At 49.9% G+C, this 22,006-nt stretch overlaps 1 protein-coding gene across 1 annotated transcript; it reads left to right on the forward strand.

Moving 5' to 3' along the window:
* Positions 1–3,628: 3,628 nt before the first annotated feature.
* Positions 3,629–21,781, forward strand: ADAMTS15 (ADAM metallopeptidase with thrombospondin type 1 motif 15; the record flags this gene model as incomplete). The annotated part of the gene is made up of 8 exons (XM_084249304.1): positions 3,629–4,600; positions 15,236–15,368; positions 16,184–16,351; positions 16,572–16,855; positions 18,634–18,811; positions 19,791–19,972; positions 20,077–20,252; positions 21,007–21,781. Exons 1-8 carry the CDS (start codon positions 3,644–3,646, stop codon positions 21,779–21,781), a joined length of 2,853 nt encoding a protein of 950 aa, XP_084105430.1. The 5' UTR covers positions 3,629–3,643.
* Between the last annotated feature and the right edge of the window lie 225 nt (positions 21,782–22,006).

Here is a 22,006-nt window from a genome sequence, read left to right on the forward strand (position 1 = left end):
AGTGTTTTTGTTTTCTTCAGATAGATACCTGAAGAAGGATTACCAGACAAAAAGGAATGTCTAATTTTTTTTTGAGGACTCAAAAGTTGCGGGTTTTTTTTCATTTCTAAAGCTCTTAAGATCATGAAGGACCAGGAGAGGCAAGAGAGTGCCTATGATAAGCCCTAGCATGGAAGCAGAACTGCTGATTGACATTGGGAGCCCCTGAGCAGAGCTGGGGAAGGATGTGCCCACGAGTTCTCCTCCCTTCTGTGTCAGTAATACCTGGGAACTTCAGAAGATGAAGATGGCAATCCTCTTGGAGCTTGGTAGCAATAGTAGTGGTAGCACTACTAGAAGTAATAGTATTAGCAGTGATAAAATAATTTATAAGAATATTAACAGTACTATTAGCATTTAAGAAACTTTTCTTTTTGTATAAGCACTTTTGAGTATTCTCTAAGCATTAACTTTTTATTTTTTTAAAATATTATTTACGCATACAAGAACTGGGGTACAGACCAGAGACAGAGTGGGGAATGGAACAGGCAGATTGACTGAAATACACTGCTGAGGGGAGCAGCAGGCAAGACAGGAGAGGTCTGCTGTGCCATGTAGGTCAGCTGCCTGGCGGGAGATCTAACTCCTTGCAGTGGCTGCAGATAGCTTCATTGTGCTGCAGATAGCTTCATCGTGCTGCATCTAACCCCTTGCTCCACCAGGGAGGTCCAGCATTAACTTTTTAAATCCTCATAATAGTTACAGGGGCTGGGTAGTAGTATCATTATCACTTTAACAATGACAAAGAAGAGGTTTAGGGAGGGACAGTAACTTACCCAAGTTTCAACAACTAAGATCTGGGGGAGCCATGATGCAAGTTTGGGTCTTCGAGGCTGGACTCTTAATCATCATGCTATGTTTTCTATAGGCCTCAAGCAGTCATGTAACTTTTGATCAGGAAGGATCTTTGATATAATCTACACTGGAAATTTTTAGCACAGTCCTCTGATTGAAGTCTCTGCTCTAAGAGAATTTCTCCTCCTTGACAAATGAGAAAATTGGGGTAAGAGAATCACATCAGTGATGGAAATGGAGTGTCAATGCTGAGTTCTCCTAATTTCTACTTGTCCTCTACTTCATCTTATTTCAAGAGTTTAAATTCTTGGTTAGGAAACCCTGGTAAAATTTTGTCCTCTTGGACAAAATTGCAGCTTCCCAAGGAGAGAAGCATTAACCAAGTTAATGCACATAAAATTCTTGGTGTGGCTTAGCACAGAATCAGGGTTCAATGGATGCCAATGCCTTTGAGAAAGTGCACTTGGTCGGTTTCTGTGCTCAGCATTGAGAACAGCTAGGCTATGACCGGGGAAGGAAAAGACAGGCACACAGGAGGAAAAGTGTTCCTTGCCCTGGATCTGCATCTTGACCGACAAGCCACAGCCTTGCCAAACCCCATCCAACACGGTGAAAGTAAAATGTCTTTGGAAATCTTGTAACCCACCATTAAAGCTTCTGGGTGTAGGAAAACAATTCCTTGCCCTAAATAAGTGACTTAATGGTTATCCTCAGTTTTCTGAGTTTTCTTTTAATTATAGGCCCTCCTTAAACACTCCAACACACAATGCCTTTGTAAATTTGAACTCTCTCTCACACACACAATTGTCCCATATGCACATTTTCCCTTTCATTTACAGAGCATAAACACTCACACTCATTCATGTAATGAATTTCAGCCCCATGCATCTCAATTGGAGAGGGGCCTCAAGAGAATTTTGGGTATCTGAGCAGTCTTCTTATCTTAAAGCTCCAGGGAGCCCTCTGAAGAGTCAATGCTTTATGGAGAGACGATAATGGGCAAAACATGCTCCTTTCTGATGGACAGGTCCCAGATTTCTTGCTACTTCAACAGCAGGGTTATTTACTTGGGTGGCCACTTCCCTAAGAAAGTTCTAAAACTCTTCCACACCGTTCCCTTTCTTATACTTACAATCACTGTGTACTTCTCTCCCCTGCCTGCTCCTCTTGCAGATTCAATCCGGAGTCTTTGGTTTTGTAAAGACTTTCTAGGTATTGAGATTAGGAAAGATTTCCTTACTCTAAAGTTGATGGAGTTGATGGAGCAATAATGAGGACCTTAAGGACCATGCTGGAAACAAAGCACCTCCCACATCCCTCCGAACTAGAGGGGAACTCATAACTTGATGGTGGCAGTCCCATCCACTCACAGCCCTGCAAGATGAACTCATGGAGGAGGTGCCATTCATTCGTCTACTGTCTGCAGCCACTGGGTGTCCTCTCACCCCCCAGCCTGCAAGAACACAACTTTCCCATGTTTTTGGTGTGTATTTTTATTCTTTGACAGGGGCTCCCCTCTCCTTCCAAGCCCTGAGTGGTGGCGTTTGCCTCTTTCAGTGGTGTAAACCTATTCCAAGTTCTCAGGTAATGTCCTTGAATGGGGGCATGCAGAGAGGAGGGGCAAATGCAGCCGATGGGGACATGAAGATGAGCACCCCAATTAGCAATTCCATCAGACTTCCACTTCCCTCTGCGCCCTTTTCTGGAAACTGTTAGTTGTCCTGGGAGTAGGGGGTGGGAGTTGGTGGTTCTGGAGGCTCAAGAGCACAGATAATCAAATTATTAGGGAGAGGTGGGGTTTGTTTTAAAAAATAACTTAGAAGTTTATATACTTTAATTTTAAATAATAACTGTGTTTAACAGCTGACTGGCAAAATTCCTGAAAATTGAACAACCTCCACCAGTCCCTGGAGCTGCCCCAGTTTCCAGGAGGGACCAAGAGGATCCTGACTTCTAGAAGGGCACTCAGTGTCCCTGGGAAGTTGCCCTTTTGGCAATAGGATATTTACAGGGTAAGTCTTGGTTCTGTGTGTTTAAGGGGCACCGTGATGAAGAAACCCAGAGGTTACAATGGGCGGGACCAGGTGGTTTGGGAGTGGGGGGCAGTAGTGCGTCTTCATTCCCAATTCCTGACTCCAACTGTCTTGAAGGGAAGGCTGGACCGCCTGGACAGAAGTGGCTGATGTGTGCGTAAGGGAGGGGGGTGAGGAGGGGGCGCACTGAGGCACGGCGGAGGGGTAAAACAAGAACGAGACTCTAGTGTTGGTTTCCCGGGCCAGCCCACGCCTCCTGCCTCAGCGAACGCCACTCCCTCCGCCAAGTGGCTCTCCGCTCTGGAGGCGGGACCGAGTTCTTCGGTGGCCCCTGGAGGCTTGGGGCTGCAAGCTTTGGGAGGCAGAGAGGGAGAAGAGGGAGGGGCGCCGACTGGGCAGTCCAAAGAGGAGGGGGCCTTTAATAGGCTCGCCCAGCGCCTGCTTTGCGGCGCTGCGAGTGGCGGAGGTTGGGAGAAGCCGCCCGGCATCTCCCTCTAGTTCTCGGCTGCAAATCTTCGTCCTTGCACTTGACAGTGATTGTACTTAAGCTCCCAGGGCGCGCTTTGCTTGGAAAGGCACAGGTAGGAGGCGCGGGCTGCCCGTTGCAGGCTCACTGCTCTGAGAGGAGTCTCTCTTCATGCGCTCTCCTTTCTGAGAGCTGCGGGCTTCTCCAAGTGTTTTGTGGTTTCAGTGCTGGCTGCAAAGGGGTACGTGCCGGCAACCGGGGGAGCCCGGCTGAGCCCTTGCAAGAGCGCCGCTGCGCGCTGCCCGGCGCCATGCTCCTGCTGGGCATCTTAACCCTGGCTCTCGCCTGGATACCCGCCGGCGGGTCCGAGCCAGAACGGGAGGTGGTGGTCCCCATCCGACTGGACCAGGACATCAACGGTCGCCACTATTACCAGCGGAGTCCTGAGGACTCCGGGAACCAAGGACTCATTTTTCAGATCACGGCATTTCAGGAGGACTTTTACCTACACCTGATGCCGGATGCTCAGTTCCTGGCGCCAGCTTTTGCTACCCAGTCTCTGGGCGTTCCCCTCCAGGAGCTCACCCGGAGCTCTCCAGACTTGCGACGTTGCTTTTACTCTGGGGACGTGAACGCCGAGCCGGACTCGTTCGCCGCGGTGAGCCTGTGCGGGGGGCTACGCGGAGCCTTCGGCTACCGTGGAGCCGAGTATGTCATTAGCCCGCTGCCCAACGCTAGCGTGCCGGTGGCGCAGCGCAACAGCCAGGGCGCACACCTCCTCCAGCGCAGGGGCGTCCCCGGAGGGCCGGCCGGAGATCCCACCTCTCGCTGCGGGGTGGCCTCAGGCTGGAACCCCGCCATCCTGCGGGCTCTAGACCCTTACAAGCCTCGGCGGACTGGCTTAGGGGGGAGCCGCAGTTGGCGCAGGTCCGGGCGCGCGAAACGGTTCGTGTCTATTCCACGCTACGTGGAGACGCTGGTGGTGGCGGACGAGTCCATGGTCAAGTTCCACGGCGCGGACTTGGAGCATTATCTGCTGACGCTACTGGCCACCGCGGCGCGACTCTACCGCCATCCCAGCATCCTCAACCCCATCAGCATCGTGGTGGTCAAGGTCCTGCTTCTCGGAGACCGCGACACAGGGCCCAAGGTCACGGGCAACGCGGCCTTGACTCTGCGCAACTTCTGCGCCTGGCAAAAGAAGCTAAATAAAGTGAGCGACAAACACCCTGAATACTGGGACACCGCCATCCTTTTCACCAGGCAGGTGAGTTGATCTGTCACCTCTTTGGACTCTCATGGCTGCATTTTCTTAGGGTTATCACCGGTAGTTCTCCAAATCTCCTTTGTGCGTGAAATGTCCCTGAGTCTGAATTCTGAGTCCCACTTTGGATCTTTCGGAGAGAGCCCGCTCTTTGCCTCAGCTGAGCTCCGGTTCACAGGCATCTGGACACACGTGGGCCGTCAGAGGAGCGTCTGCTCTTGGGAAGGTGTTGGCCTGGAGTGGCCAATCAGCGCCTCCTAGATCAGGCGCCGAGGGGCCGGAACCCAGGAAGTTGCCGCCCCAGAACCGCAGTTTGTCTCCAAGGTAGACAGGAGGCGCTCTGAGGATGGTGTTAGAGAGGGCGGGAAAGGTCCTCCTTACTGCATGGCGGCGTCTAAGTTCTTTCAGACACCCCTTCCGAGGCGTCCCTTCTTTGTAGAACTGGAAGGTGATCTAACTGTCCTAGTTCAGTACCTGGCTACATATCTCCAGGACAACATAGTCGTTTTCTTAGCTCTGACCTGGGCCTGGAAAACCTGGGTTGGGGTAGAGGGAACTATCCTTTCACTGAAAGGACAGACTGAAGCACTCAGAGCATCCATTCCCTCCTTCTTTTGCCGCTTTCTCGCACGTCCTTCTGTCCTGGGACTGCCCTTTATTTTAGGGGCTTCCAGTCCATTTGGGGTAGGTAGTCTAGTTAGGGCACCTGTTTGGAGCTTGGCGTTTCACTTGCATCTGAGCTGGGAACTTCTCTTTCAGTTTTCCTACGTCCTTGTTGACGGAGGGTGACTAGTTTTCCCAGATGTGTTCTCCCGAGCAGAGTAGCCAAGGTTGCTCACGACTGAAAATTCTACCTATGACCGCACTTGACCATAGAGCTCCACCCTTAGTGCTGTGGAAGAGGCGCCACCTTAGCAAAGAGCTTCTGCGGAGCCCAGCTGCAGGATTGGGAGCTGAGTATTGGGGTTAGAAAGACGCTCAGATTAAAAAAAAAAAAAAAAAAAAAAGCAGATAGAATCAGCTCTACTTTTTGCAGGTCTTCACCTGATAGTTTGTTTTAAATAAACTATGGATGCATGAACATTTCGCAGCATAGAGTGAGAATAGTCATGTTTTTTTGGAGTCTTGAAATTTCTCAGATCAGGAGACCGGGAGGAGAAGGCATCCAAGTGACCTGCTTCCTCTGATTTTGGAGACTGCAACTTGAATCTATGCCATACTCTGTTTTGCTATTGTCATAGTCATGGCATTTGGGGGATGGCCCGGAATCCTTGGTTACCTGTGGGGGTCTAATGCGCCACCCTTTCCAAATGGCTACTCAAAGTTGGAGGGGAGCGCCTGGCCTGGAACCAGAGTCTTTCACACTAACCCATTTGGCTCAGCTAGTCCCTTCCTGGAGTTGAACATCTTCCTTTCCCAGCCTTCTCCTCCCACCACCTGGTTTCTCTAGGGAGGTCTTTGGCCTGAGTCTGCTTCCTTGTACTCATTCTTCCAACTGAGGTCTGTAGAGCTGCCACTGCCCAGCCCCTACAAGCACTGTCTGAGTCATAGGGAAACTGCAAAGGAGGCAGCTTCAACCTCTGCACACAGACCAACTCGGTCGTCAGATTGCTGGGGGGAAAAGCAAAGGCCAAGAACAGGATATCTTAATGGGGAAAGCAGCTGTTGCTCCGTCCACTACCTGGGATGCCCCTGCAGGGGTCACTCACTGGCATAAAGTAACAGACCTCAGTCTTTGCTGCCTGGTGGCTAGACTGACTTTCGGAAGCAATTCTAGGAAGAGGACTCCTGCTGGGAATGTGGACCTTGCCATCAGAAGACCTGCCTTTGAAGAAGCAATCAAACAGCGTGACAGCTTCTGCTTGTCAGTGGTGTGTGCTAGACCCAGGCTCTGTTGACTGTCCTTAAAGGGTACAAGATGTATCACCACTTGGGTCAGAAGCAGTGATGTGCAAGATGTGACTTTAGAAGCTGTCTTTCCCTTAGGCATCTAGAGGGCAAACTCAGAGAGTGGGGAGGCTGTTTTGGCAGGTCCATTACCCAGGTATGTGCTTTATTCTTTAGCGTAAACATCTCTCTCCCACCTCCTTGCCAGCACAGACTTCAGGGCCTTCTGCATTCTTGGAGTCTTAGAAACTGCTCATTCCTGAAATCCTTGGGGAAGGTACTGTATTTGATGAGAACATGAGCGCACAGCTGCCCTTTCTAGACTAAGGCAGATGTGGTCTCCGGGAACCTGCAGCAGGGGTCGACTGCTCCACTGCAACACAAGAGGGACTTTTGTTTTACTTTGTAAGGGTCAGTAGTAATCCTTTCAACCAGATGTATGAGCTACTCCTCTTAACCCTGGCTTATTACAATGTTAGTGTAAGCATTGCTTTTTCAAATTACAATTTGAATATAGGTAGATAGATAGATAAGAAGGTTTTGGAAATGTGTTTGTTTTGTAAATCATCATCTTTGGCCTGTAAGGTATCTTGAACATATGACCAATGTTAGGGTCACCCATTTCTTGGTTCCCCCAGAGAAATCTGAAAAATGACTAGAGACTCTTTTGGCTGATCATCCTGTGCTGATCATGGTTTTTACTGGGGGTAGCAGTTGAGAAGTTCAGACTGTATTTCCTACTGTGAGAGAGGTGAGGGCCACTCCCGAAGAACCCTGGGTGCGAGGGGACCGGGAATGAAAGCAGTGTGAGCGAGGTGACTGGCAGGCCAGAGTTCCCTCTTTCACCGACAGGCAGAGTCACTGTGCATGAAGACAAGTCTGGGCTGGGCCGCGGGGTGACACTGCTGTCCTCTTGGCAGGCAGAGGGAGGGGTGTGGGGTTTTGAAATGAAAACACTGGACAGAAAAGACCCAGGGAGGATCCTTTACTGTCCACAAGGAGAATAAATGGATCATACCACAAGTATTTTGACAATTGGAAGAGTTTGGTTACAGATTCGGAATAAGTTCATGTTCCTGGAGAAACAGCGCACATCTGATTTTGCAAAGTGATCAGCCTGCAGGCTCATAACAGCAGGGTGAGGTCAGAGGACTGGAACCAGAATCTGTGAAGAATCAGAGCCATTCTTTCTGCGCGAACATTTATTTCTATGAGGAGAAAAGTTCCTATGGCTTCCTGTCTCCTTGGGAGCAGGAGCCAGATATTTCAAGCTGGGACTTAGTAGGACCGAATTTTCCTGCATCCTCTCTCTCTTTAGATTCCATATTTCTGCTCTTTGGGTAACTTGGTGGTAGGCTAGCTTTCACTCATTTATTCATGCATTCTTTTCATACTTATTGAGCGTCTATTATTTCCAGGTGCTATCTTAGCCTGTGGAGATACAGATATTACTAAGATGGGACCTAAGGTCTCCTATGAAACCCCCAAGGATTAATGACAATGTGGAGTGACAATTAATGACAATGTGGAGTGTTAAGTGCCTGGGGGAGACTGGACCCTCCTCTGTTGGAAGCTTAATGGCAGGTCATTTTTCTTAAGGCTGGAGCAGAGGAAGCTGCTTGGAGAGACTGGGAGCAAGAAAGGCAATGGTGTTGGGAGTTGGGAGTGATGGGAGAGGATGTTTGTTGTCTACCTGTCGGAGGCCCTCTCCTCCTTCCTCCCCATCTGTCTTATTATTTGGACATTTCTTCCTTTGCGCTGACTGTGCTTTAGGAGTTGTAATTTGTGGTTTTTCTGACTGCTTATTCCTGTACAAATTTTGTCTGTTGGCTGAGTACCATTCTATGTCTCTCTCTTGGCTCTTCGCTCACCATTTCCTTCCTCACTCTCTCCTTCCTCTTTTGGGAAAGACTCTTTCTTGTCTTTCCAATCTCTTATTCATTCATTCTTTACCTTTCCACTTCTCACAATCCCAAGCTTATCGCTTATCTTCCTATTTTGGTCTTGAGTAATTCAGTGTCTCCCGAAGGGGACGTGTGTGTGTGTGTGTGTGTGTGTGTGTGTGTGTGTGTGTATGTTCTTTCCATACCCTGCAACCTGGAACAGCCTTCCGGAACCCCATTTGAAATAAAGCCAGTTTTTTTCTATAATAAACTACTTTGCAATACAGCAGTAAAATTTAGCATTTGGATAAGAAATTAATAAAAAACTATAATATTTTATATATATCTCCCAATGCAATAAAAAGACTCACAATTTTATCAGGATCTTTTTTGAAGATATTAGCAAAGGGGGGCAATCTATAGTTTTGTACTTACTAGTTTGTAAACCCTTATCACTAAGTGGAACCTCAACCCACTCCTTTTGTTTTTTTTTCCCTAAATTATTTTTTTTAAGATTTATTTAGTTATGCATACAAGAGCTGGGGTACAGGCCAGAGATGTGGGGGGTGAGAGGATTCACCTGAGACAGAGTGGGAAACAGAACAGGCAGAATGACTGAAATACACTGCTGAGGGGAACAGCAGACGAGACAGAGGAGGTCTGTTTCGCCATATGGGTTGCTCCCTGACTGGCTGGGGATCAAACTCGTGCTGCAGAGGCTGCAGATTGCACCATAATGCGGCGCTTAACCCCTTGCACCACCAGGGAGGCCCTCAACCAACTCCTTTTGGACGAGAAGAGGCAATGTGAGAAAGAGGAGAGCAAAGCAGAATATGCTTCCTCCCTGGCTCGTAAGGATATTACTCTTCTCCTTCCTTTTCTTGCTTGTACCAAATAGCTGATATTAATGATGGAGGATGGTGGGAGGGGGGTTGGGAGGAATGTGCACTGGGATGTTTTCCTCTGATTTTTAAACACTGGTTTAATCAAGAAGGCAAATGAGGTTTTCTTTCTCCAAAGGCCTTGCTCCTCAGGCCTCCCTGGTGGTGCAGCGGTTGAGCGCTGGGTTGCGAAGCTGCCCGCGGCCTCTGTGCAGCCGGGGATCGAACCGGCGCCACAGAGGCCGCGGGCAGCTTCGCAACCCAGCGCTCAATCGTTGCACCACCAGTTCGATCCCCGGCTGCTCCCCAGCCACCCGAGGAGGGTCCCACATGGCGCGCAGACCTCTCCTGCCGCCCGCTGCTCCCCTCAGCAGTGTACTTCGGTCCTTCTGCCTGCTCTGCTCCCTGCTCTGGCTCTGGTGAATTCTCTCACCACCCCCCCCACGCTTCTGACTGTACCCAGTGCATGTATAAACAAAACAAACAAACAAATAAATAAATAAAACATGCCTCTATTAAAAAAAAAACTAACTTAAAAAACAAAACAAAAAAACAAAGGCCTTGCTCCTCTGTTTCCTTTGAATTTCTCTGTGTTGTTTTTGCTTCTGGGTGCTATGTTTGTGCCTGGGCCTCATCATGCCTTGTTCTGGTGGTGGCACAATGGAAGAGCACAGACCTGGAGTTGGGCAGAGCTGACTTGGAATCTTGGCTGTGTTCTCTCAGCATTGGGCATGGAATGAATCAGCTAGTTGAGCTTCACTTTCCTCATCCTTAGAATGAGGGTGAGGATGATGATTGTGGTACCTAACTTACAGGGCTGTTTCAAGGATAAATTATGGAGTGTTCCAGAATTGGCACCCAACTAATGGCAGCTGTTTTCATCACTACCTTAGTAGACACTCAGTTAAGTTTGTGGTTGAATAATTACCTACAGGTTCTTTTCCAGAGCTTACATTTGGGATCGCCCCAATTGAAAACATTCTGTCTCATAGCCCTTGCAAATGTACTTACCACTTGTCTGATTATATATTCCTGCTTTTTCATGGAAATTATGGACTCCAGCACCTGACATTTCCATTGATCTGTCAACATCTTTGAGATGGGACCTCCTCACATCTTTGTAGCCCCTCCAGTGGGCCCCACCCTATTGTGTTGTTCAGTATATGTTCATGGAAGGAAGGTGCTGAGCTAAGGGAAAGTAGATGGGGTGCTTGGGTAGTTCTCCCTACCTGGGGAATCATTAATCTGGTGTTTTGGGCTGTCAGACTGCAGGGTTGGGAGAGGACTCTGGTTCTTTTGGGATTTCATCAGCTCTTTGCTGTCATTTTTTTTTTTTTTTTTCTGGAGAAAGGGGGCAAGCAAAGAGAAGCTGGAAGACAGGGTGCATAGGAGAGATGGGGTCAGTGTTTCAGTGCAGGTGTGAGGCCAGGAGCCAGGACCTTGCTCACCCAGGAAAGCAGTGCTGATACAGCTCCAAGAACACGTGCCACTTAATGCCTTTCTGACCAACCTGCTCTCTGGAGGTGGAAATATGGAGTGGATAACCGTGACCTTTTGAGATTTCACAGCCACTTCATTTATGGGGGGCATTTGCCCTGGAAGGAACACAGAGGCATGGGGAGAGCCCAGCTCAGAGGCTGCCACCTGCATTTCCACTCCTGGCTGCAACCCCTCCCTGTCTAACCTTGGGCTCACTCTTTGACCTTGGACTACCTTCTCTGGGTCTTTCCTGTAAAATGGGGCCTAGTAATAGCCTCTCATAAAGCTGTTGTGAGGATTCAATGAGCTAATACAGGTAGAACTCTTAGACCAGCACCTGCTACACAGTAGCCTCTCACTAGATATTACCTACTATCATTCTATTTAGTAGGCGCCTTCTCTTAGAGTCAGGGTTTGTATAAAAAGTTTGGTCTTTCTGCAAGCTTTGGGTTCTACTTCTTCCTCACTTTAGTAATTCTTGTTGTTCTAGTTACCTCAGTCTCTCACTTTATTACCATGTTGTCCATCTTGAGAGATTTATATTCTAGTGAAACTGACTCTAGATAGAAGTTATTGGTGTGTGATTTCTGTCTTTACCTGGCATTCTTAGTCACTTCGCCCAGACCCTGACTTGCTAGATATTTTTTCTCCTTCTACATTAAAAAAAAAAAATTCCCCATCCTTGGAGATTACAAACAGAAGTGATGTAGGATTAGACAAGGAAATAGAGTGGTGCATGATGGGTATGCAGATGGAACAAGTTACAGGGGCAGTGTTAACACCGTGCAGGGCAGTCCCCACCCGTGCTGCCATCCTAACCAGTGTGTGTGATTCAGGCCAGAGATCTCTACTGCCCTTGGTGTCAAATTCTTCCTGTTCTTCTCTTCATAGCTGCATGGCCTGGGGTGAGTGAACTTGGTTCTTGGTTCACTGAACCTCAGTTTCCTCCTCTGCAGAAGGAGAGGGCGGTTGTAGTCCTGTGAGTATGATACGTGGCTGTGCTGTGGTCTTGAAGGTGTGCCCTGGCTCACTGAACGAGGAGCAGAAGTCGGCTGTATGAGGACATTGTATCTTCCGCCACATCACAGAATTTATGTGCCTGATTTTTGTGGGTGGCTCTCCCTCCATGCTCCTGGAAACTGTTGAGCTTCCTAGTATGTGATGGGGGAAATGAGAGGTGCGAATGAGGTCTGGAGGGAAGACAGCAGATAGGGGGGCAGCTGTGGCCAGGGAGGGAGCCATCAGGGTGAACACAGATGGGGCATGGGCCAGGGGCGCTCCTTAATTATTTATTTTTCAAAAGGTGGCTCCCATCCTGAATTATTTTACGTAATGGGACAGTTAGAAAAGAATAATCTGGGAGGGTTAGGGGTTCTCTGCCACGATGATCCTTGGGTTATCTGGAAAAGCTGCTGCAGCCCGTGGAGAAATGGCACATTACCAGAAGTAGTGAGGCAGGTAAGGGCTGGGCTGGAAAGCGATTATACCCACCAGGTGGGAAAGACCAGAACAGTTTCTATCTCTAGAGACTAGTGCCTGAGTTGAAGAGGTTAAAGCCGGGGGAGTGCATCTGAGTTCAATCCAGAAGGGTGGAGACATTCAGTGCCACAAATGAGGCACAACCACCGTGGGTGTTCAAAGTGGTCCGGTGACTCTTCTTGGGACCAGACAAGCAGAGTCTCTGACCCCAACAGCTGTGTCTTCCCACCATGAAGACACTGAGGGAAGGCTGCTCTCAGCTACACCCCAAGCCTCAGGAAATTCGCAGCTCCTTCCTTGTTCCTCTTGTTTGATCCAGGGAAACCGGGGTTTCTTGATGGAAAGAACAGGTTGCTCCTGGCCAGGAAGGGCCTGCAGCTGTATTTCATTGCTCCAGAGAGAATCCACCCTCCTTGAGAGGGAGGACGGCTTTTGGCTTTCAGGGCCTTCCAGCCGCAGAGGTGGCCTGGCAGGCAGCTGAGTTCCCGTGACCCCTGAGACCCGGGGCTGACCTCTCATCTTGACGGAGCTGCTTCTCATGGGCCGGGTCGGGCACAGGACGCTAGCTCTCCCTATGGGTGACCGGCGCTCTGCTGGGAGTTAGTTTATCAACTATGTAACATGGGTCAGTAGACAAGATGATCCCTAGGGTCTTTTTCCATTCTAAAAGCCGACCATTCTGTATGCTCCTTTCATAACCTAAAGGGCCAGGAGGGGCTGAGAGTCCTGGGCTGTGGGAAGGAGCAGAGGCTGAGGGCACTAGTTTTAGTGGGAAGTAGCTGAGAATGGGCCCTTCCACAGAGGAAGAAACTGAGGCACTGAGGAGAGACGCCACTTGCCCACAGTTACGTATCTGCTTGGTGATGGGGCCAGCCTGGGTGCCTAGGCAGCGGGTTCTTATTCCCGCACACTCTCTTGCTCAAGGCAGTAGTGCCCAGACACAGTGCAGCTTGCTTGGCCATAGGCTCACCCTATAGGCTGTGACCACCAGGCTGGAATTTCCAGAGGCTGCCACCTTAGTGGGGGGTTTTATATTCTGATGTCCAGGACTACAGGGGCTCTGTTTCTCACCACCTCCTTCACTGTGTCCCTGCACGGGCCTTAGTCCCCTCCTTCCTCATCTTGGCCACTTTCCCTCCCGTCCTCCCTCCCAAGTTTGGACATTTGTTGTCTTCTAGGTTTCAGAGCTCTGGGGAAGAAGGGCTTTCTGGGAGAATGAGCCGTTGGAGAGGGAAGGGTACTTGAAAGGAAAGGGACTTTGAGGTTCACCCTGTGGGGTGTGAGTACAGGATGGTGAGTCAAGACTGGGTGTGCATGCCACTCAGCCTGACATGGGGGCACCTGGGTAATGTTTGATTGCTCTCGTGCTTCTCTGGACACAATAACTGTTAACTCACTGGGAGGTGTGACTGTCGGCTGACTGTGGGAAGCCACGTGTGACTGCTCAGGTGGTAAACCTCAAGTGCTTTGGGTTAAATTTTGCTGATTTTCTGGACTATGACCAGTTTTCCATCTATGTGCCTCACCCCACCCCACTAGCTCTGCTGCCCACCTTCCCCCATATCAGCATGCACACGAACACACATGTTTGCACACATACAGGCCTGAAGGGAAACAAATTTGAGAAAGTGAGGGCATCTCTGAGTATGTTTATGTGAACATCTGGGCTCCCTGGGAGAGCGTGAACACACATGTGTGTGCATACACACACAATGCTCATGTGCGTGTGCACACACACACACACAGCTCCTTCTCCTGAGTGCAGTTGGCAGGCAATCAGCTGTGACACGGAAATAACAGTGAGGACCCCAGGATATGGACCCCAAGTGCATGTTTTTCTGCTCTGTGACTTGAGTCTTTGAGCTTCGATTTGCTCATCTGTGGAAGGTGAATGTAGTAGTCCTTATTTGGCCGGTTGTGGGGAGGATTAAATAGGGTCAGCATGGAAAGTGCATGTCTGGTTCAGCATGGACTACGTCATTGTCACGATCAGCTAGGCATCTCAATTTCCCTCTTTGGCAAATACGTATATTAATGTATCTGTCCCCTGAGACTCTTGTGGAAACCAAATGAGGTGATACTGGTAACCGTAGTTTGTCAACTATAAAATGCTCTGGCATTAAAGGTGAGGATGACAAGAATGCCAGCTCCACTGAGTCAGCACTGTCTTCTCAAGGGGGGCAGAATGTGTACAAGTGTCTTATCCTGTTTCTAACTGCAGGGCTTTTAGGAGCCCGGATGCATCACTGGCCTGTGGTGCCCAATATGTCCTTTGCCCTTTCACCCTCCCATAAGTGCTCTCTGTCAGGATTGCTGCTGGAAGCCCTAACATCTGCTGCAAGATAAGTTTCAGTACAAAATGGGGGACTTTCTTTTTTAGCTCATGGTCCATGTAATTCACCTTTTCTTCCTAACAGCCATGATGCCCAAGCTCCCTGGAGCTTCTGTAGCCAAATGAGCTAAGTCTGGATAGGTGCTCAGAGCCTCCTTAGCTATTACCCCCTCAACCCAAGGAAGTCAGATCTCATCCAGGAGCAGGTGGCTGGCCAGTGTCCTTTTGACAGAGGACCTGAAATAAATTTGTGTTTGTTCAGAGGCAGTGTCATAGCAATGACTGAGGCTGCTCAGAGCTGACTCTGGGTAGGGGATGGCTACCATTCACTCCTCTTGCCTCAGTTACTATGACCTGAACCTCAACCAGCTATGGGAGTTGCCATTTCCTGGTCTGGAAGGCCCTCTCTATATAAAGCAGTTTAATTTTGTACCTCCTAATTTACTCCCGCAGGACCTCCCTGTATAAGTGGATAACATCTTCTCAGGGAGCCACAGAACTTTCTTCCTGAGGGTTCCTCCCTAGCATGGCTTGTTCCATGAATAGCCCCATAACTGCTGGAGAAAAAGGTGCTGGGCTTGGTGAGGCATGGGGAGATGAGCTGGAATGTCCCACAGGGTGCCCTTTGTGCCTGTGGGGACTCTTCTGTCACTGTCTCTCACTTCTGACTGGTTTTGCTTCTACTCTGCCCTGGCAGGACCTGTGTGGGGCCACCACCTGTGACACACTGGGTATGGCCGATGTGGGCACCATGTGTGACCCCAAGAGAAGTTGTTCTGTGATCGAGGATGATGGGCTTCCATCAGCCTTCACCACTGCCCATGAACTGGGTAAGCCTGAGTTGGGGTGAGCTTGGATGGAGTGAAGAGAGATCCCCTTGGATTATTCTTAGCTTGCACTGCATGCCCTGGGTGGGAAGGGGGTAGATATTTGTCTTGCTCTCTCATGTCCTGAAGCCTTAAAGATCGATCCCTTATTTTTTATTTTTTTTAAAAAAGATTTGTTTATTTATGCATAGAACTGGCCAGGGTACAGTTCTGGGGTATAGGCCAGAGGTGTGGGCGGTGGGGGGTGGGGTGAGAGGACCCACTAGAAACAGAGTGGGGAGCAGAATAGGCAGATCTACTGAAATACACAGGTGAGGGGAGCAGCGGGCGAGACAGGAGAGGTCTGCTGTGCCATGTGGGTCAGCTCCCTGGCTGGGGATTGAGCTCAGGTAGTAGGGGTGGTAGCACTGAGACTTAACCCCTGTGCCACCAGGGATGGCACAAGATCCCTTCTTAGTGTCAGAGTCTGCCTTAGCATGGTTTTTATTTTCCCATGGGCTCCAGCCCAGTTAGCCAGTCTAGTATGTCTGACAATGTCTGGGTATGTCAGTCACAGGAGTATCTCTGCAGTCAGGCACTAAGGGGAGAATATGTTCAGTACACGATGTCTTTACACACAGATGGATGGGACAGAGAAGCTAAGAACATGACCTTGAGACATTTGCAAAAGATCTAGTGATAGGCAGACACAACCAGCCTGAAAACTGTGGGTGTGGCTCCCTAGCTTCCCCAGTTAATCCCTCCTCCCAACCGGGCCCCCCTTGAAAATGGGTAGCCCACATCCTTCTGCCTCTGAGTCCCCCTGGCTCACCCCACAGGCCATGTGTTCAACATGCCCCATGACAATGTGAAAGTGTGTGAGGAGGTGTTTGGAAAACTCCGAGCCAACCACATGATGTCCCCCACGCTCATCCAGATTGACCGTGCCAACCCCTGGTCAGCCTGCAGTGCTGCCATCGTCACTGACTTCCTGGACAGTGGGCACGGTAAGCAGGGTGGCAGAGTAGGCGCTGTCGCGGGAGGCGATGCTTGCCACCTCTCTGGACCTATCCTCTGTTAACTAAGGTGTGCATGGCCCCAAATAATTGAGCTCTGAATTGGGTGGGTTCCATTGCCTCTTAGTTCATACTCTCCCTGCCATTTAGAGACTGAGCTGGTGAAGTCCCACCTTCCGCTTTTTATCAATGCTGCCTGGCCTCTCTGCAGGTGACTGTCTCCTGGACCAACCCAGCAAGCCCATCACCCTGCCTGAGGACCTACCAGGCACCAGCTACACCTTGAGTCAGCAGTGCGAGCTGGCCTTTGGTGTGGGCTCGAAGCCCTGTCCCTACATGCAGTACTGCACCAAACTGTGGTGCACCGGCAAGGCGAAGGGGCAGATGGTGTGCCAGACCCGCCACTTCCCCTGGGCAGATGGCACCAGCTGTGGTGAGGGCAAGTTCTGCCTCAAGGGGACCTGTGTGGAGAAGTACAACCTCAATAAGTACCAGGTAAGCGTGTGGGAGCTGCGTGGCAGGGATGGCTGGGAGGTGGGAGAACAGGGGCGGGGGTCCCCACTGGGATCTGCTCCATCAGATGCGCACCGTCTAGGGGAGACACTGGAGCTGTAACGTTACAAGACACAGACAGGTGTACATTGTGTGTTAAGACAGGAGTGTGAAAAGATGCCACTGGCGAATAGGAGATGAGAGATAAACAGTGGCTAGGAGTTGGAAAAACTTCAGTTAGATGGTTAAATTTGAGGGATCATCCTTGAAGGATGAATCGGGCCTTGCTAGGCACACCTGGGGCAAAGTCAGGGAGGTGGGGCAGACTCAGTCTGGGTGAATGAGGCTTCTGTTGGATTTTCTGCACGTGTTGCCAGGAATGTGGGAGGAACTTGACAAATAGTTGGTGAATGAATGAATGACTAGCTATGGCAGGAAGTGTTTCCTGTAGGAACAGGTGAGATGTGATGTCAGGTAAAAACACAGCAGGGTCTCAGAAGCCACCGGAACCATGTTAAGTACGAAGAAAAATTGGAGCTGACAAGGCCTGTCATGGCTGTTTCCATCTTTCCATGGTCACTGCTGTCTTTGGAGAGAGTGGCTTCCATGGGGTGATCGGGATGAAACCCAATCCCCAGACCCGGAGGAGGGAGGATGGAAGAAGAAAAATGTAGCCGACTGCCTCAGGGAGTAAGAGGTTGTTGGAGGGAGGTGGGAACTGGCTTGGGAGAAAGCAGGGTGAAGGGAAAGTGCTCTTTAGAAAAAAAAAAAAAACAAAAACAGAATAAAACAGACATGTTGACACAATGAGACAGGAACTCCCTGACAGAAGGACAGATAGCATAAATATCCCGAACATATATACATCAGTTCAAGTATTTCGCTTGCACGCAGCCAGTTCTTGATTAGCTCCATGTGGGTCCATCACGTTGGCTGAGCTGTCCCGTGTTTAATCCCAGGCTTCTCCAACTGGGCTGTTTCCTCTATTGCCCAACTAATATGTGTTGAGGGGATAAAAACTGACTTTACTGTCATCCTTAGAAAAACATAACGAAGATTATAAATTTTCTATCCCCTCTCCACCCTCTTAAAAATTAAAAGAACACTGCATAATTCACCCCAAAGCCAAATGGACTTTTAGGATTGCTTAATAATCTCTTATCTGTATCTTCCCTTAAAACAAACATTCAAACTGCATGTAGTGAAACGTTCTCAAACTCAGTCTTCTCTCGAGGTAAGAAGTCTGAATTGCAGGACATTTACAGATATCTAGGACAACATAATTTACCAGCAAGGCTGGAGGCTGGCCATGCCTTAGATTTCAGGACTCAGTCTTATAAGTACGCTGATAGATAAGGAGAACCTGAACTCCGGTGGCGGCAAGCTGGGTGCAAGGGATTTTCATTCCTGTTGCAACATTAAATCTTCCAGTCTACTCACCCCTGACTATTATTGGACCCAGTTTTGCAGAGGAAGTCCCTGCAACTTAAGGTTTTACTACTTGCTCAAGACCACCCCTGAGATGAGGGAGAGGCCACTGGTGACTTTGACTCTCCGAGCTGATAGCCCTAAGAGTCTGCTCAGAGGGGAGCAGCTGGCATTTGCTAATGAAGCTGCTGAAGTGTGTGGGTCCCTGCAGGCTGATCATGGGCATTCTTTCCCCTTGACAATACAAAGTGGCAGAATGAGATCCCCAGGCTGTACCAGCATGCCCTCTGCAGGCTCAGCGTGTGGGCATGGCACTCGACCCCTGCAAGAGGATGACACGCTCTCTCTCACAGGTGGACGGTTCCTGGGCCAAATGGGAGTCCTATGGCCCCTGCTCCCGCACCTGTGGCGGGGGCGTGCAGCTGGCCCGGAGGCAGTGCAGCAACCCTGCGCCTGCCAATGGGGGCAAGTACTGCGAGGGAGTGAGGGTGAAATACCGATCTTGCAACCTGGAGCCCTGCCCCAGCTCAGGTGAGGAGGGGAGAGCAGCGGTGGCCTCAGCTTGAGGAGGCGAGGCTGGCGGCCATGGCCTTTGCTCTGGGTAATTGGTGGCCACCAATTCACTATACTGTGCAAATTTCTTTCAGGGTTCTCTCTCCTCAATTACCTTTGATGAGGGGTGGGAGTGTGGTGGTGTTTTCTTCCAGTTACATAGACTGGGTGGCTAAATGGCCCAAGAGAATGAGAAGCTAGAAGTTCCCTTAGTTAAACATTGAATTCTTTATCCAACATCCATGGACTTGGGTGGGAAAAAATTTCATCTCCTTTTTTACTAACCTTTTAATCTAAAATTTGGTATTTTCTTCAATTAGAAATTTAATATGTTATCTTTTACTAATCTGTCTATCTAAAATTTTGCATTTATTTAACCTGGAAAACAAACTACAGTACTTCCAGCAGGTGATTTTGTCACCAATAGAAATACTGGGTGTTTTCCCTTGCATCACAGATGCTGCAGATTTCACAGCATTGGAGCTTATCACTCCTGCAAAATTGCAATGGTTTTTAGACACATATTGAATGTTGCCATTCAATGCCTGAACAAGGAAGCACATCTATCACAAATGCTTTAATATATCAATGTAATTTGTACTCTTTGTAATCCATGGGGTTTATTTCATGCATTTAATAGCATTTTGTAAATACTTTTCATAGGCTGCTGAAGGATTCTGTAGCACAAACTGGTTAGGATACCTTTACAGAGGAAATTTAAGGTCAAATTCTGGGGAAGGCACACTGCCTGGGGGATCATTACCATCTCTACCCTGCATCCTTTGGTCCCACCCTGCTTAGTCCTTTGAGATGGGGTGACTTGGGTGATGAGTCACTTGGCTGAGAGTGGAGAGGAGCTGATCAGAGTCACTGGAGATGAAGCACCCCCCATCCCCAAGCATCTCTCTTGGCCACACCTCAAGCTTTAGCTTCTTGCATGTCCTTTTTCTCTCCCCAGCCTCTGGCAAGAGCTTCCGGGAGGAGCAGTGTGAAGCTTTCAATGGCTACAACCACAGCACCAACAGGCTGAACCTTGCTGTGGCCTGGGTGCCCAAGTACTCAGGCGTGTCTCCCCGGGACAAGTGCAAGCTTATCTGCCGAGCCAATGGCACTGGCTATTTCTATGTGTTGGCACCCAAGGTGAGTGAGCCTGTGGCAGGAGACCGGAGCAGGGGCCTGGTCTTCCAAGAGAGCAGTGGCTGAACTGTCCCTCTGCTTTTCTTACTCTCCTGGGGTTGCTGCAGGTGGTGGATGGCACCCTCTGCACGCCCGACTCCACCTCAGTCTGCGTCCAAGGCAAGTGCATCAAGGCTGGCTGTGACGGAAACCTGGGCTCCAAGAAGAAGTTCGACAAATGCGGGGTGTGTGGGGGAGACAATAAGAGCTGTAAGAAGGTGACAGGACTCTTCACTAAGCCTATGTGAGTACCGTACCCTGGAGGGCGCTGCAGGGAGCAGGGGTAGGAGTGAGTGGGATTGCCCCAAGTGTTGGAATCTTGGGTTAGATTGGGATAAATCTCAGATCCTGGCCACTCAGTTCTTCTAAGGCTGATTATTCATTCACTCATCAAACAAAGGTGAATGCTTGAGGGGGTTACCAAGTAACAGGAGGTGATATTCAGGGATATGGCAGATAGCTGTTAGGGTCCGTGTGGAGTTTGATTAACTTCACCACTCAAATCTTAGTTCCTTATTTTCTGGATAACCTTGGGCAAGTGATGCAGTCCCTAGAATTCTAGATTTCTAGACTGCAATCTAGATGCAGTCCCTAGAATTCTAGTGGGTAGGACACTAATATGGTTTGTGCTGTGTAGTAATGAGGATTAAAGGAATTTATTCAAGTTAAATGCATTGGTAATTACCTAGTACATCACAAATGCTCACTAAGTTCATAATGGTGATAACATAACATACCTGGAGATGATCACTCAAAGATAAATGTGCTGAAGAGAAAAGATCCTGAGGTGATACAGCCAGTGTATTTAGTTATAGGTGATCTGGTGATAATCTTGCTTCCCACATTCCAGGTCGGGGGTTCCAGGGCCTCTGGTTAGTCTTGGCATTCTGCAAGCTTCGTGACCTGCCCCAGGGTTTGTGAAAGGGGAATCGGTTATGACTTTGGAAGTTCTTAAGTCTAACATTTGTCTAACACATCATCCCCCTTTGTGACCCCAGGCACGGCTACAATTTCGTGGTGACCATCCCCGTGGGCGCCTCGAACATTGACATCCGCCAACGTGGCTACAAGGGACTGATCGGCGATGACAACTACCTGGCCCTGAAGAACAGCCAGGGCAAGTACCTGCTCAACGGGCACTTCGTGGTGTCGGCTGTGGAGCGGGACCTGGTGGTGAAGGGAAGCCTCCTGCGCTACAGTGGCACGGGGACCGCGGTGGAGAGCCTGCAGGCCTCCCGGCCCATCCTGGAGCCTCTGACGGTGGAGGTCCTCTCTGTGGGGAAGATGACGCCACCCCGAGTGCGCTACTCTTTTTATCTGCCCAAGGAGCCTAGAGAGGACAAATCTCCCCACCCTAAGGACTCTCGGGACCCCTCTCTGCTCCACAATAGTGTCCTCAACCTCTCTAATCAAGTGGAGCAGCCAGATGACAGGCCCTCTGCACGCTGGGTGGCAGGCAGCTGGGGCCCTTGCTCTGCCAGCTGTGGCAGTGGCCTGCAGAAGCGGGCAGTGGACTGTCGCGGCTCCCCAGGGCAGCACGTGGCTTCTGCCTGCGATGCAGCCCATCGACCAGTGGAGACGCGAGCTTGTGGGGAGCCCTGCCCCACCTGGGAGCTGGGTCCCTGGTCACCTTGCTCCAAGAGCTGTGGCCGGGGATTTAAGAGGCGTCCACTCAAGTGTCTGGGCCATGGAGGGCGGCTGCTGGTCCGGGACCAGTGCAACCTGCGCCGGAAGCCTCAGGAACTAGACTTCTGCATCTTGAGGCCATGCTGAATAGGATTGGCCCTTCTTCTCCTCGCTCTGCCCATTGGTGCTGCCAGCATTCTGGCTGGCTGGAACTGTGGGCAGAGGGCTGTGGCCGGTTGCCCATGCCATGGTGTCTCCACATCCAGGGACAAGGACCACGGCAGGGCCAGAGAGTCCCTCCTCCTCCCTGGCCTGGGCAGGGGAAGCTGAGTAACTAATGCACAGTCTACCTCATGCCCGGCTCCTCCAAAG

The sequence above is a fragment of the Talpa europaea genome, assembly GCF_964194135.1.
Source record: "Talpa europaea genome assembly, chromosome: 12".
Lineage (NCBI taxonomy): Eukaryota > Metazoa > Chordata > Mammalia > Eulipotyphla > Talpidae > Talpa > Talpa europaea.